Source organism: Nomia melanderi, chromosome 1, assembly GCF_051020985.1.
Source record: "Nomia melanderi isolate GNS246 chromosome 1, iyNomMela1, whole genome shotgun sequence".
Classification (NCBI taxonomy): Eukaryota; Metazoa; Arthropoda; class Insecta; order Hymenoptera; family Halictidae; genus Nomia; species Nomia melanderi.
The window spans coordinates 15,622,466-15,639,397 of record NC_134999.1 but is presented as its reverse complement, the minus strand read 5'-3'; the positions used below and the strand labels follow the sequence as shown (position 1 = coordinate 15,639,397).

Sequence of the window (16,932 nt, the reverse complement as noted above, 5' to 3'; positions counted from 1 at the left end):
ATTAACAATGTATTCAACGGTTTTAATAATTTTATTATTAACTTTGAAATTACAGTGACGTTGAACATAAACGCCTGTGTGTACAAAGGTTTAAGTTGAATAATTATTCAATGTAATTCGTCATTTTGCAATAAAAAATTAAATAAATCAATTTAACCCAGTACATTGATGTGCGACTTCAAAGTCACACGGGCCTGTAGAGGGTTAACTGGTTAAGCTATTTTCTATTTTTGTCTTGTATTTCTATCGAACAACCTTTTAAAATTGTTTACGTGGCAGACAAAGCGTCGAGTAAACTTCAAATTCGTTGTTTCTCTTGCGAAACTTCGCTAAACCCTAAGTGAAGTATGGTTACGTTGAACAGCGCCGTATTTTTTAACCTTTTTCACTAAGCTTCGTGTGAAAAGGGTTCAAGGATCGATATACATTACAGTACGTTCAACGAGTCGGAGCATTAGATGTAAACGAAATATTCACGTGTTAAACAATATAAAGGGACAATTGTTATTAGCTGACAGTGACGTCGGGTATCAGTTAATTGTCGATTTCAAAGATTTTCAATGATTAGTCGAACGATAAAATGTTAAATGGTTTTTATTGTTATTCACTGCTCATTCCCATTTGATTTATAATTATTTTTGCATTATATCTTACACTTCTCATATTTGCAATTTATTCTAGTATCCTTAAAAAAATCGATGTTCGTTAATTTAGATCTAGAATTAGAGTACGTGTTCCTGCAACTGCTTCAATTAAAATCGATGTAAACGTTTAACAAATGATTATGTAAATCTGGTGTCGATTTATATAAATATTTTCGATTTCTTTTTATGTAAATACACTTGTTTATTCTATAAACTTTTATATTTTGATATCAACATTTCTAATATTGATCATACACAAACCTTTATCCATCTTTTCATCTAAACCTTTCTAATCTTTGCCACACAAATTCCTATATTTTCATATTTTCATATAAACATTTTTAATATTTATAGAACCGTCTCAAAAGCTCTGCGAAACCCACCTCTGTGTTTGTTAAACCCGACGTCCCCCGCGGAACGTGCAATAAATGATCCTTCCAGTGGAATCGCTTCCGAGAAACCGCAGAATTGGGGGATAAAACCTGTCGTCTCCGTTTTCTCGAGAAAATTACGGTACCGGGAAAAGTGCGCGTCTGTCGCGGATAAAAAGTGTGACGTATCGTATCGGATCTATTTTATTGGGAAGTAGGGAGGTTAGATCAATTTACCAAACGTCCGGTTCAGTACGGGGGACCTGTAATCATTTCAATGATACAGACCTCGTTCCAGCCGGTTATGCGGCTGCACGGTGAACACGATGTGTTTAGACACAAGCGTGCGCGCGCGCGCGCGAACGAGCGCGCGGCCGGCCACACGCAGCCAGACAGTTGATTGTTTTGAGGAAAATGTAATCACCGGGCAGCACAGGTGCGATTCTCTGAAACGGTCTGACCGCTTTGTTTCATTGTCGCGCGATGTGATTCGCTAAATTACTGCTGCTTGTGCCAATTTACGTGTTTAGCGTATGGTTTGTAAATATTCGGAAGGAATAGTAATTGTTGTCGATCGTGAGAGTAGTTCTTTATATAAATTGGAAGAGTAAATAGTTTTTGAAATTTGTAACGATGTGATTGGGAATTGCTACACTTATTTTTGGAAAGGAATAGCGTTAATTGTCGTTGATGATAATATTTGTTCTATAAACAAAGTGGGAGAGTAAATAGTTTTTAAAATTTGAATTGATATGATTGGTAATTGGATACTTTTTTCGGAAAGGATTCGCTTTAATTGTTGTTAATGATGACATTAGTTTTATATATAAAGTGGGAGAGTAAATAGTTTTTAAAATTTGAATTGATGTGATTGGTAATTGGATACTTTTTTCGGAAAGGATTCGCTTTAATTGTTGTTAATGATGACATTAGTTTTATATATAAAGTGGGAGAGTAAATAGTTTTTGAAATTTGAAACGATGTGATTGGGAATTGGTAACTTATTGTTGAAAAGGAATAATATTAACACATTGCGTACTGGTAACGAGAAATCTCGTTTTTATGGAAAGACTCTTAGCTATATAACTTTGATAATTACCACGGCACTTAAGGAAATATTAAATTTGATTAGAACTAATTGTCCATTTAAAATATATTTCATAATAATATGATACCTGAGTTTTTTTATAGATAGTGATATAAGTGGATCTCACTGAAAATTTGCACTATTTAATTTTCTGATAATTAGCCGGTACGAAATGTGTTAATTGCTGTTAATAATGACATTAGTTTTATGTATAAATTTGGAGAGAAAATAGTTTTTGAGATCTGAATTGATGTGATTGAGAATTGGTTATTTATTGTTGGAAAGAAACAATGTTAATTGTTGTTGATAATGAGACTAGTTTTTTGTGTCAATTGGAAGAGTAAATATTTGTAACTTGAAACGATGAGTTTAGCGATCGGTTTTTAATTATTGGAAAGAAATAGCGTTAATTGTTGTTGATGATGACATTAGTTTTATGTAAAAATAGGGAGTAAATATTTTTTGAAATTTGAAACGATTTTTATTGTGACGTCTGCATAAATACGAAATTGTTCACAAATCTTTGTTAATTCAAAATCTATTTTATTGTCCTTTCTAATGTAAATTCTGATATGGATGATTTTGGACTTGGTAGATCTAGTGTTAATTTTAGTAACCTAGTTCTTAGTTTAGAAGTATTCTAATTTAATTTAACATTAAATATTTTCACAAAATACCATATTCTAATCAGATATTCTACTGTTGCACATTTTATTTTCTAATCTGACAATACCGGTGAGTGATGTTATTACTGACAGGATTCGATAATTTGAAAGAGAGAAGATGAATCTGAGTTTCAATCTTTATTCTTTCGTTCGTTCGGAGGTTTTACGTTTACGACACTACCAGTTACTGTCTTCTGTTATTGGAATCGAGGTAATTTTCAACGAAAGTCGTTTGGATCGTGAAACTAAGAGCAAGAGCAATTTACGCCACTTTGAATCCCCCGTGATACATTGTACCGAGCAGCTTTTGCGTGCTGATTGCGTGGAAAAGTACACGGTTGCACATCCGCTTATCGCTCCGCAATTATCCTAGCTCGCTTCTGAAAATCACTTCTGTGTTTCCTCGAAACTAATAATGTTCGAATGAACAATGATTGCTACAAAATTTTCATAAAACTTTAATCGTTTTTTCATCTTAAAAAGGGTATCGCGAACATGGTTAACATTGCATTTTTTCATTTTTGATTTAATTACTTTCAATTTCAACAATTTTAATTCCAACTATTTCAATGTCGACAATCCGAATGTCAAAAGTTTAAACCTCGACAATTTCGATTCCAACAATATCAATCTCGATAATTTCCATGTCAACAATTTCAATGTCAACAATATCAATCTCGACAATTCCAATATCAAAGGTTTCAATTTCGATAATTTCAATTTCGACAATTCAAGTGTCAAAAGTTTCAATTTCGACAATTTCAATTCCAACAATATCAATCTCGACAATTCCAGTGTCAAAAATTTCAACTTCAACAATGTCAATGTCAACAATTTCAATTTCGACAATTCTAATGTCAAAGGTTTCAATTTCAACAATTTCAATCTTGACAATTTCAATTCCAACAATGTCAATCTCAACAACTTCAATTCCAACACAGTTTCAATACCAACAATTTCAGTGTCGAAAGTTTCAACTTCAACAATGTCAATGTCAAAGGTTTTAATTTCAACAATTTCAATCTCGACAGTTCCAGTGTCAAAAGCTTCAACTTCAACAATTTCAATGTCAACAATATCAATCTCGACAATTCTACTGTCAAAAGTTTCAACTTCAACAATGTCAATGTCAACAATTTCAATTCCAATATCAATCTCAACAATATCAATTCCACAGTTTTAATACCAACAATACCAATGTCAACGCTTCCGATTCCAATAATTTTTCCTGTTTACAGTCTCGTCTCTATTCCTTCGTAGCTACATAAAGTGACGCAAACGAACTTCTCCCTCCGAGCTTACGAGAGCTAATTGAATCATCGCCGAGGATGACTATGAAAGAGAGTCTGCCCCGCGATAGTCGACGAATCATAAACAAATCCGCGACAATTTGCATGAACGCCGGTCAATATTGTTTTCGAAGACCGTTCCTTGTTCACGTATCTGCCCCTTCCCGCCGATAAGAATTATTTTCTGCGTTCAAGGGGTCTGATAAACACATAGGATTTACATGGGAAAGTTAACAATGACTTTCCTTCGCAGCTGCTGCGTAAATGGTAAGCTGATCGATGGATAGGGTTCCATCAACACTGTTTGATAAGTAAATTTTCGAATAACATATAATAATTCACAATTTACTATCATAAACTGTATTTAGTATATATGTTTATATAATTTACTTTTATATAGAATTATAATTACATATAATACTATTGTGGGAATGGACGTATTTGAGTGTGAGAATAGATATATTGATGAGTGATGAATGTGTGTGCAATACATGAATGACGTGACTGTGTGTGTGAGCGCGTTTTGAATGAATGTTCAAATCATTGGAATATTCTAGACTAAATTGATTTTCTCTATATTCATTTTTATGTTAATAATGTTCGTTTTTTATGAATCTAGAATGAATGTTCTAGAAAGTATGCGAGTGAGCCAAGAGCATCTGAGTGTGTAAATAGTGTGTGCGTTGTTTGATTTGTTGATTATTTTATTGTGAGTTGTCATGAAATAATTATACTGTTTTAAATAAAATTCTTTTTCTCCTACACTATTTATATAAATTACTTTTATATGGAATTATAATTGTATATAATACTATTTATATAAATTACTTTAATATGGAATTATATTTATATATAATAGTATTTATATAAATTACTTTTATATGGAATTATAATTATACATAATATAATTTATATAAATTACTTTTTATGAAATTATAATTATATATAATACTATTTATTTAAATTACTTTTATATGGAATTATAATGATATATAATACAATTTATATAAATTACGTTCATATGGAATTATAATTACATATAACACAGTAAAATTGTTAGTAATAATTTACTGGATATTTATACTATATCATGATATAGTGAAAATTGTTGTTATAATAAATTTACGAAATTTCTAATAAATTTCCAGTGGTCGGTGGAACTTTGTAACGAAAGAAGCCGCCATTTTTAACGTCACCCACACAGCAAGTCTCCTATTCCATTTTCCAAGAATAGAAGGGAAGATGAAACACATTTTCCACTTAATTATGCGGGGTTGTCTCGTTTTCACAATTTCACTAATCGGTAATTAAATCTCGTAGTTGTTACAAAGGAAATAGGTTAACGTAACTAAAACCACATTCTTGTTAATAACATATTGGAACTGAAAAGGTAGAAGCAATTTTCGATAAAAGTCAATATTTCAAAGTACTCTTAGCCTCAGCAGCAATTCTATCTAAATTAGCTCGAAAGTGACCTCACCAATTTTCCGCCATTGTACCTTGGAGGAAGCTAAAATTCTGATTAACGGAGTGCTCTCTATATTTCCAACCTCTGAGCAATTCGTTTGGTATCCTTCAGACGTAAACCAGTGAAACTAATTCTTATTATTGCACACAAATTAAATTATACTTTCCATTTTGTTTAAAAATCACACAATTCTGTACATTCTAAACAATACCCAATCGAATATTTCAAATTTCTTTCCTTCTTGAATTAAAAATATCTCTTAAATAACATTCCTTATTAACTGTTTTGTACTAACTTCCTCGAGATTGTTGTTAATACACGAAACTAGTTTGCGATGAAGCTGAAATATTAAATATTGCTTCCAGCATGGATGTAGGACAGAAATATGGGAGAAGGGCCATTATTAACAATTCGAAGAACTCGCAGGATAATCATTGTTCATCATCATCATCCATCTAACTTCATTGACGGAATTACCCCATAAAGTGGAGGAGGTGTTGTGCATCGTTGATCTTGCGCCACGTACTTACATATTTTCCGGTCAATGCATATTCTTATACATGTTTCCGTATTTATTATAAAGAATGCAAAGCTTTCAGGAAATTGCCTTCTCCGAGACATTGAGACGCACTTCTTCGATCTAACCCGATGCTCGGAGGACGAGTCCTCAGAGATATGACCTATTTTCTCTGCGGCACCCCATTTTCGAGATGGGACATTGAAAAATTCATTCGAAACTCGAAACGCCGTTACCCTTTTTCCCCTTTTCTCCTTGTATTGTTGGCGTAAACATTAAAACTCGCTTCGCATTCTACATTGCCGAGGATCTTCGGATATTTTTAAAACGAGGGAAAGTAAAACGCGACATTAACACGACGGGCACGACGGTCACCGGTGACCGGAGCTCCAAATTGCTGAAGAACAATGGTAATAAAAAGGTTGATGTTAAATAAAGATATTTAATAATATAAGTAGCTAGATAATAGTGTAATATAACTACTACGATACCAAATCATTCTTTAATAACAAAGGCAAATGGTATTGAAAATAATTATTCTTATTATAGTAATACTTATCCTTTATTAACAAAGGAAAATGCTTTTTCAAATAATTATTCTTATTGTAATAATACTTTTTCTTTAATAACAAATGCAAATAGTATCGAAAATAATTATTTTTATTATAATAATACTTATTCTTTAATAACAAAGCCAAATGGTATTGGAAATAATTATTCTTATTATAATAATATTTATTCTTTAATAACGAAGGCAAATGGTATTGAAAATAATTATTAATAAATATTACTGTACAAAACACTAGAAACTCTCGTGGCAGTCAACGTGTTAATCCCTTCTATAATATATTAGACTCACGACGAAAATGTCCAAATATCATTAATTTATTATTCATATAAATATTACTCGTCTATTATCAACGTTTAGTCTCCAGTGAATCTAAACATAGATAACTGTCAAGCTCTTCTCTTTTTATAACAAATAATAAACGATACAATCGTTTGATCAAGCACAATTGTGACAGAGATTATAGAACAAGAGATTAAAGTAGGAGAATATGTAATGTAAATATTCCTCGGAAATCTTGATACATTCATTAATTTCTTATCTATTCCTTCGACATTTGTTATTCAACAATTGTTAGCAACTAATCCCGAAACACTGTCGAAACCACGAAAATTATTACTCCTTTCAATCAATCTTCTTTTTATCACTTTCGTGAATTTCATAAATCATGAGAAATTCATGCGATCTTCCAGTATTACATAACATTAACAGAAAATTAATACATATATCAATTCGAAGAACGTAGAACTTTCAATATTCAATCTCGACAGATATCCAGAAACTCGAAAAAATGAATTTTCCCATCGATGAAACGTCGATCTGCCTGTTTTTTGAGCATGTAATAAGACAGATGGTTATTATTCCGGCCAGAGTTTCGTTCGAATAAAGATCTTGAATCGTTTCAAAGTTCACGAATGGTCTTTAACGATAATTGCCCAGAAAAATGAAAAAACCGCGCGCGGACGGAGGTCAGAGATAATCGTACGCATCGTCAGCTATCAGTTCGCTTTGGAAATCGCCGATACACGCCGGCCGGCTTGGCTATCAGCGTCTGCATTACGCCAATTGCAATCGTAATTATTTAATATTCAGTCCTCTATAAATTACCCTCCAGCTGTCTTTTTAACGTCAATCAACATTGAACTCCGCCATCGAAATACCGAAACCGAGAAATCTAATTCGATAAACTCGAATAACACAATTAGTTGTCACTGATTCATCTAATTATTTATCGATTCGCATTATACAAGTCAGTGAAAAGCAAAACTCTTTTAGAATGCAGTTTCTTTGACACGATAATTAAGTAATTCTAATTTCATATACCTATACGTACATATAATTGTTCATTTACTTTCTTTCAGTCTTCAACGAAAGTATAAATCAACACTAACTTTAACAACAATATTCATAATTAAATAATATATTCGTACTACGTTCGCAGAAATGACTAAATTATTTCATAAATTGTTCAAGTGCTCCACAGATTATCATTCTAATTTATTAAAACACGATCTTCGCACCATCGAAAGGTGGAACGTTCGAATTCGAAAGCCTCGAAAAACTGTCCTTCAATTTTCTAGGAAATCAGCAGTATGAAACTAATCAAAGATGATTCGACTTAGATCCCAATTTTGCTAGTCACGTTGTAACGCGAATCCAGGATAAATAAGAAGTTTATCGAAGCGTGCTCATATTTCGTTGTACTTTGTACGCCGATCGAATCGCGAAACACGTAAAACGCCAAGAAAACAAGATAATTTTCGAATCGAGCAAAATGTCCAGCAAACAGATCGCCGTGTCAGGATAAAGGGGAGAGGAGCCGCCTAGGGTTTACGTTTCCCGCGATTAATTCAGAAGAAAGCCCGTGGAATCACGGTGAAATTTCTCCGGTCGCGCGGCAATCTCTCGTAATCCTATCTTTTTCGAATTAATCTCCGTTTTCAACATTCGTCCGCTTCGTATAATCTCTTCATCCTTGACACGACGGAATAACCTTTTGACACGTTTAACGTGGCTCGTCGACCTTCCCTATCGTCGCGGCATATTAATCGAAAAATTCGCGTCGAACCGGCCGATAATTCCGCGAATAGAGAACGATCGGCGATTGGTAGCCAGGAACGAGGTACGCCGGCGGAAAGTTTTCGATTACTCCGAGGATTTTATCGGCACGCGGATCGGTAAATAAAACGGCGGATTTCAGAAAAATAATTTCATCGGTTTTAAAAATACATCGCGGGTAAAGTGTAGTAGACGCGGTTACGTTTCTAGAAGTTTCTTGAAAGATGTTCTGTGTAGATAATGTTCTTGGCGTTTCGCAATCTTCCTTGGCAAAGAATTCGTCATTAGAGTTATCATTTAATGAAACGACTAGCTTTTATTCATTGTTTTTGAGGAATGATTCTTTGAGAAATGTGGAGTTTATGTTGTCCGTTCAGACGTCGATGTTTCTTCGGTCATGAATTCGACTATGATGACATGGAGACAATTCCATTAAGTCATTAATGAATTTTAATATTTGATGAATATGAAAATAATTCTTTAAATATTTTATCCATCAACACTTCGAAAATCTCATAAAAAGAGAATAGAATTTGAACGTTGTATTTTTGTAGAATGTGTTTCTATGTTCGATTGTATTTCTACGAAAGGAAGATGTGGGATAGACATTTTTTTGTCGAGCCTTAGAACAATCATACGATTCGCAAATAACAAAAACGCCTAAATTAAGATAAAGCAACCTGAAGAGAAAACATAACTTAAAAATATCATTTTTATTGGACGTTTGTTTATTGCAACCCAAAACAATTATACAATTCGAAAATGACACAAACAACCCCTCAATCAAGAGAAAACATAACTTAATAATATTTTCATTGAACTTTTTTCTGTACTAAATAATATCTTTGAAAAAAAACAAAATGGGGTTGAACATGTTACCCACCCTCTCTCTCTCTCTCGCTCCCTTTCTACCTGGCCTCGATAACAACGTCACCGTTCACGATGGATGAAAACTTTTATTCGGGATACGTATCTGCGGGGGTGGAACTTATTTACTCGGTCCACACGGAACTCCTCTGAGACCTCCAAAGGGGTAGTTCCATGCATTTTAGAGGGGCGCGTACGGCAACTTGGCCCTGAACAAACTTGAATGAAAATTTGTTGCTGCGTAGGGTGGTTCTCGCCCCATTCTCGCTGGCCGATGACTTTTCCCCGTGTAAATTGAATCAGGCCGGCCTGTTAAAAATATTCCAACGATCCACCAGCCAACGCCATTACGCAAAACGCTCCGCTCGGATAAAATAACGTTTTTCCTCTTATTTATTTAATTCGTCATATAAATATTCATCGTTTCTCGCGTCGACTTGTTTGCCATTGGTAACGAACGAGTAACGATGTGAGATTAAAAATTTATTCGTTCTCCGTGACAAATGTTTTCACAACTAATTAACGATAGTAATTGACAAGCTGGTGCGTAGGGTTTCATTAACATTATTCAAACGAATTCAACAAGATGCAATAATAACTTACGATTTCTAATTTAATACGAAAACTGTTATGTCAAATTTCCTAAACACTAAATTCTATATTAATTATTCTAATTAATTCCATATATTGAACGCTCATTTTCCTTGTTAGATATAGTTTCGTGATGCACAAGTAACTATCGGTAAAGGTGTTCCATTAAACATTGTGAATATCACGTTAGAAGTGCGTGTTCCATTAACGTGATATTCAACAATATAATTCGTACGTTTCGTCGACGTTCATATCAAAACGCTGCGATTTTATTAATCAGTCAATTGCAGATTTCGTGTGTTCATAAAGCGAGGAATGTTTTATCGAGTGTGCGCGTTTATTGGGAAATATAAATTGGAATGCGAGCAATGAAAAGTTTCGCCGGAATGAAGCGCCGCGGACCGGACGCCATGTTGCGAAGTTGGCCATTGTTACGCAATTCGTTGCGTCGAGTTAATAGAGGGAAATTCGCCGTGCGGAAAGTCTCGCGACGGTGACGTGAATTTCGAACTTATCTAAGCTCGAAGTTACGGCGAGTGTCGTGTCAAGACTTTAAAAAATCGAAATGTGCCGGCGAAACACGGAGCACAACGTTTATTGGATCGTTGCGGAAATTTCTTTGGAAATTTTCGCGATAAAAGATCATGGCGCTCGCCCCGATAATGCTTCAACGCGCGACCGTTACTTTTCGGCTCGATCGAGGATAAATGTTGAGTAGGTTCTCGCATCTTCGAACAATTGGAAAACACGCGATAATCGTTCGCGCCGGGCGACATTTGTTTCCACCAACGAATCAGATAATAATTAAGGGCGTCCCGTTTCAAATGTCAGCGCTACGGAACGCGGCGTGTTAAATTTAAATTGGCGTGCAAGTTGAAAATTCAAACCGTATATTAAATTTCTCTTTGTCGAGCCGGGAACAGGGGAAAAGGTCGACGTCGATGATATTTTAAGCGTTTAAGCAATACAATAGAGCTGGAATTTCAAACAACTTGTTCTCGTTTACGTTTGATCCTAAATCTTGGAAAGGAGAAATATGAAATGTAACACGCGCGACAGCCGAGAAAGGTTAAATTTAGACGTAAATATTGTTAGGAGCAACGGAAGTTTCAAAGTTAATAAAGCTCCAAGAAAATTGAGCGTTCTTAATGTTCTCTAAAATTCTACTAATCCTCTTGGATGGTATCCTTTGTTATAGAACAAACTCGGTTAATCTCTTAAACACACAAAGGCACTTCCCACGAATTATTTCGCAAGTTAAATAACCAAAATAAATTGGAAACCTCTGTTCCAGTTAAACAACGTTTCCAATTTGAAATTTAATTATTATTATGATTATCGAATATCGTTCATAGAACGATCCAACGAAAAATTACGGAAAATTACAGGAAAACTCGTGACATCTACAAAGATCTTTCACTTTTTCGTCACTCTGCAAGCAAACAACGAAATTATTCCGAAAACGATGAACAAAATTCTTTAGCGAGAAAACAAATAAACTGAAAAAAGCCCAACAGTTTAGATATCCGTCAAGTCCCGCGTTTCTCCAGCAGCTCATGAACTCTTAACATCCCATCAACCCCCTTTTAACACACACGCAAACACACCGAGGCAACAGAGAAGTTTCTTTCTCTCCTACAATTTTTCACAAAAAAAGGAAAGAATAGAAAAGAGAAACGAGGAAAAAAATATATTTCCTCGCGGAGGAGAAGAAAATCCAGCAGTTCACCGTGAAAAACGAGCGGCGGCGAGAAAAAAAAGGGCCGCTTTCTCTTTTACGAGCCGGGCGTAGCCAAAAATATTCTTCCGAAGGGGCGGTGTTATATTTCACCTAATTCCCCCATAAAAAAGTGATTCCCCTGTCGAAGAGCGCTCCGCGTCGGTGATGGCCCGGTATCGGTCGATCAACGAATTCTCCCGAGTTTCTCGAGAAAGGAAATGTATCGCCTGTCGCCTCGTTTTCTGGTCGCTCGGCGGGCAAGATCGGTTTATCGGTTAGACGTCCGCAACGTTTGAATAGACGAAGGCGAGCTGATTTTCTAGTAATCATGAATTCTGAACAGATTGTACGCTGGCTAAATTTCAGTTATAGAAACGCGAGCGTCGTTGATTATATTGATATATTTTTAACCCCTTGCCCTACAACGAGTGAGACTCGTGGTGAAGATTTTCAACATGGTTCAACAAATATGTATATTACTCAGTTCATTCGAATTCAACGTAAATATTATTCCTCTGTAATCAACTATTATACTTAAAAGGAAATATAGGCGTAACATATGCTTAGAATTTTCCTCCTTTTCCAATAAATTATTAATGACAAAATAACCGTATCGATCAGAGTTGAGAAAGAAATCATAGGCCAAGGGGTTAATCAAACGGAAATTTGTAATTTACGAAAAGGAATGGGGAATTTGATTCTGTAATTTTAGTTTGGATTTGTGTTATGCGTATATAAAATGTTAGATTAATGTAGGATTAACAATTAGACGGTAGACTAATTAATCTTGTGTAGAGTTGCAATGATTAAGGATTATTGCTGTTACTTGTTATTCATTATTGCATCCGATTAGTATTGTTTTATTATATTACTATTTCCAGCGTTATTATTGTTAACTCCCTGCTATACGATGACTCATTAATTTAATAAGAATCAATGTTCATTGCCCACGGATCAAAGCAAAAATAATTTTGCTATTATTAATGTATTATCTTCAAATGAAACTTTTGCTTAAAGTAAAATGGACAAATTGCCGATAGTATTAGGTTAATTTATATCAATATTATTAATGTTATGATGATTTCATTATATTACTATTATTTTACTATATTACTATTACTAACATTATTATTGCTAATTTGTACTATCAATATTATTAATATTATCATGATGTTATTACATTATTATTATTTTACTATATTACTCTTACTAAAATTCTAATTACCAATTTATAATGTCAATACTATTAATATTCTAATTACTATCACTAATATCATTATTTACATTTATTCATTATTTAAACAAAAAAATCGTTGCATCTATTATTACCAAATATTTCGCTATCAGCTTTACGAACCCTCTCATTTGTTCAAGAAATTGATTTTTGCCCACAGAAAGATCGATATTTCCCCATTGCGTACCATGGGGATCATCAAGTACGCCGGCCCTCCCCATTACCTGCTAAACCCACCGTATATATTCTTTTTCTTCTGCGTCTCCTTCTTTCAGGAGGTATATCATTGTTTCCCTAATTTTCCTCGGCCAGGGAAACTTTCGCCGCGAACGGCGGACGCCGTTTCCCTCCCGCAGCCACAGAAATCTCGAAACCCGGCTCGAGGACACATGTGTGCTTTCCATGGGGACGAGGATAGAACCGGAGACTTTTTCTTTATCCGAGACAGATGTTTAGCAGAGATAATGGACTGAGAGTTGTACTGTGTTTCCGTGTGCTTGTGGACGGAGATGGTTTAAAATGGACTTCGGATTTGTTCTTCTGTTTGTTCGAACGATAAGGATGTTTCGAGAAATCTTGGGGTACATTGAGTCGTGTGTGTCATTAATCTTTCGTACTCCAATGGCTAATCTCAGTAGTCATTTGATTCAGCACGTAGACAATTATGAAATTGTATATCTAATGTGAAGCTTCGTGTAATGCAGCAGTATGTGGAATATTGAATAACAGACTTGTTATCAACTTTTGAATCTTTTGCGGTCGTGTCTGTTAAACGAAACTTTATTGTTGTGTGATATTTGTCTAAAGTTTCCAGGAAACAATACTTTTCGTTTATCATTTTAATTTAGTTCAATGTAATTTTAATATTTTAATATTTCGTTTCATTGCGTTGCTGTTGTTAGCATTTACGTATGCAATTAATACGACCACAAAGGGTTAATTTATGTACACCGTCTTTAAGTTGTTTTTAAAATATGTTGTCTGCATGTGATCAGGAAATGTTGAATATTTCTAGTGAAGTATTTTTGCAATGCAAAGGGTTAACGTTACGAGGGAATTTGAATGAAAGGTTTTGTCGTTTTTAGAGATCGATGTTAGACAATTTTTTTGCTTGATTAATTATTGAATGGATTGAAGGTTCGGTGGGAGATTTTAATCATTTATGAGATTCGTGAGGCATTAGGGTAAACATTGGACAAATTGGAAGCTGTTCGAATTTTTTCTTTTTTATTATATCCGAGGGAGAAATGAAAATTAGAAATTAATTTTATATCGTTTCGTATCTGATTAACACTAAAACTACAGTTAATTTGACATTTTGAAGTTCTATAGAAATTACAAGAGTATCTTTTGACATTTTAATTGATTTACAATTCAGTTTGCGCATTTCTCAATCAATTTCTTTAGTGATTTCTTAGAGGAACATCTATCTTTTTAATCATTGCAAAAAGAAGGAATCAGGAATCATTTATTGGGATCCATCTGATAATTTTAATGTTAAATCTGTTCATATTATTTAACTGATGCACAAACTAAATGTAACCTGTAAGTTATCTTCGAAAGAGACGTTAACTGTCATGTCTACGTTTTGTAACAAAATTTAATAAAATTATTATCTAAACAAGAAGAATGTTAAAAAAAGAACAAAAATAGAAATTGAATCGACGAACACGTGAAAATCGCGTGGGAATTAATCAATTCTATTCCCACGAGAAATTCCTAATTCTACCGTATAATTTCAAAAAATTAGCGCGGCGTTACATTTACTAAACTCTATCACCATGGATATTGTGATACTATTGTCACTGTTAATAATTCGTCGTAGGGAAAAGCGATTATACGATCGTTACAGGGGTAAAGATTAAATATTGATGCCAGGAAAACGGCACTTCGCTTCAACTTAATCTGCTAACTGGGTGACTTTACGATCTTCATATAGGCAGGGTCCACGCGATGAGTTAACTCGTCTTCCCCAGTGAACAAGAACAGTATTTATATTAAATTCAATTTAACTCTTAACTGGGGAAGCTCGTTCCAATGTATCCCAATTTACTTTCTTTAAACAGTTCAATTTTAATGATTCAGCGACTGCTTCAAAGAAAACTATCACCAGCAGAATCTCCGTAGATATAAACATATTCCTCTTTACGCACATTCACAAATTTACGTTCACAGAATTAATTATCTTTAAATTTCCCTGCAACTTTCACGAAACCTAACCTACACTCTCCTTCGACATCTGTACACTCTATAAATGTTTAAATTTTTCGCAATCAATAAACCATCTTCACCCTATTACCATACCAATTAAATTGACTAATTTCCCTAATTTGCAATTACTGATAGCATTCAAGCGTTGCAAATAACCAAGAAACTAAACAGAATATTAGCCAATGTTTCAAAAAATGTAAATACTCACAATTTTTATAACAATCATGAATCAACACTAGAACAATTAAATTCTTTCTCCATAATTATTAAAACGATAGCGTCTTGTTCGAGAAATTACTGGAAAAATTGATTCACTAATACGGAAACTAACTTATAAGTCAATTAAAATCTCAATGTGATGGTAAACTCAATGTGACTACTAGATAGTTCTAGCACTTAGTACTTCTAGCCTCAAGAAGACTAAACGATGAAAGAAAAGATAAACAAAATAAAAGACGTTCCTAAGTGCAAAGTGCCTCCCTATTCAATTATCCAAGTATTAACGTTAAAACTACGGGGTCAAACCGATCTACTTCAGAATCTTTATTTCGCAATTACTTAAATCATGAAGTTCATCGACGATTCTCAATTAAATTTCTGCACAGACACAAAACTAGGAGACCCCTCGACTTTTTTCGAAAATTCTTGTTGAAGATTTCTTTCTAATTTTTATACGAAAATTAAAAATAAGTTACTCTAACTCAGTAGTTTTACTGCAGTTTCCAACCTTTATGCTACTACGCCTCCCTAAAATTTCTTTTCCGCGTCTCCCTATCTTTTAATAGATATAATAATATAGACACATTTCAAATAATAATAACTTGATTAGAAAGTAAACATTACTTTACTGAATTTCTACTGTTACGATGTGAAGTTCATTTATTTCTAGACATTATAGTACGAACATTAATCTTTACTAAAAATTTTAATAATATACACACGTTTTAAATTATAACTTTATTACAAAATAAACATTACTTCACTGAATTTCTACTGTTACGATACGAAGTTCATTTATTTCTAGACATGATGGTACGAACATTAATTCCTTATCAAAAATTCCAGCGCCCCAACAATAATCCGCGCCCCCCAAACCGCGGTCTTACCGTGAAAAACAAGGGTAGTCCGTAACGCGTATACTCTGGAGACACCCTATCGATACTCCCCCCTAGCGATCCCGCTAAATCTCCAAAAGAACGGAATAAAAGAAGAAATGGATTGCGATCCGCTTACCGGCCGATTCGGCAGTCGCGAACAGTAGGAAGAGGCATGCTAGGGTCGTCGCCAACAGTCGAGGTGGATGCCCCATGACGTCCCCGTTGGAGGAAAGCCTTTAAGCGTAGAGAGTAAGTAGCACTGTCACACAATATCAGCTGGGACACGAAGCGGCCACGGGAGAACACCACAAAAGCACCGATGCTTTTCTTCGTGCCTGCTTTTATGCTCTCGCGGGCCCCCCCTCCTCTCCGGCGGCCGCTTCATGGCGTACCCATGGCTGCTGGACATTGGCATACGGTTCGTGTGTACTCTATTCATCACGCTGACACTGAGATAACGAGATCCCGGGGCTTGGCCGCAAAAGGAAACGGCCGACGCACAAGTCGCAGCGTTGCCGAGTCGACGTTCGACTTCCCTCAACGTT

The 16,932-nt window shown here is 34.7% G+C and overlaps 1 protein-coding gene across 1 annotated transcript in view; it reads right to left on the bottom strand.

Moving 5' to 3' along the window:
- apolpp (retinoid- and fatty-acid binding glycoprotein apolipophorin) overlaps positions 1-16,721 on the bottom strand; it is a 61,658-nt gene extending 44,937 nt beyond the window's left edge. The window contains exon 1 of the mRNA XM_031986029.2: positions 16,524-16,721. Within this exon, the coding sequence (XP_031841889.1) occupies positions 16,524-16,599 (76 nt within the window). The 5' untranslated portion in view covers positions 16,600-16,721. The remainder of the gene's footprint in view (positions 1-16,523) is intronic.
- Between the last annotated feature and the right edge of the window lie 211 nt (positions 16,722-16,932).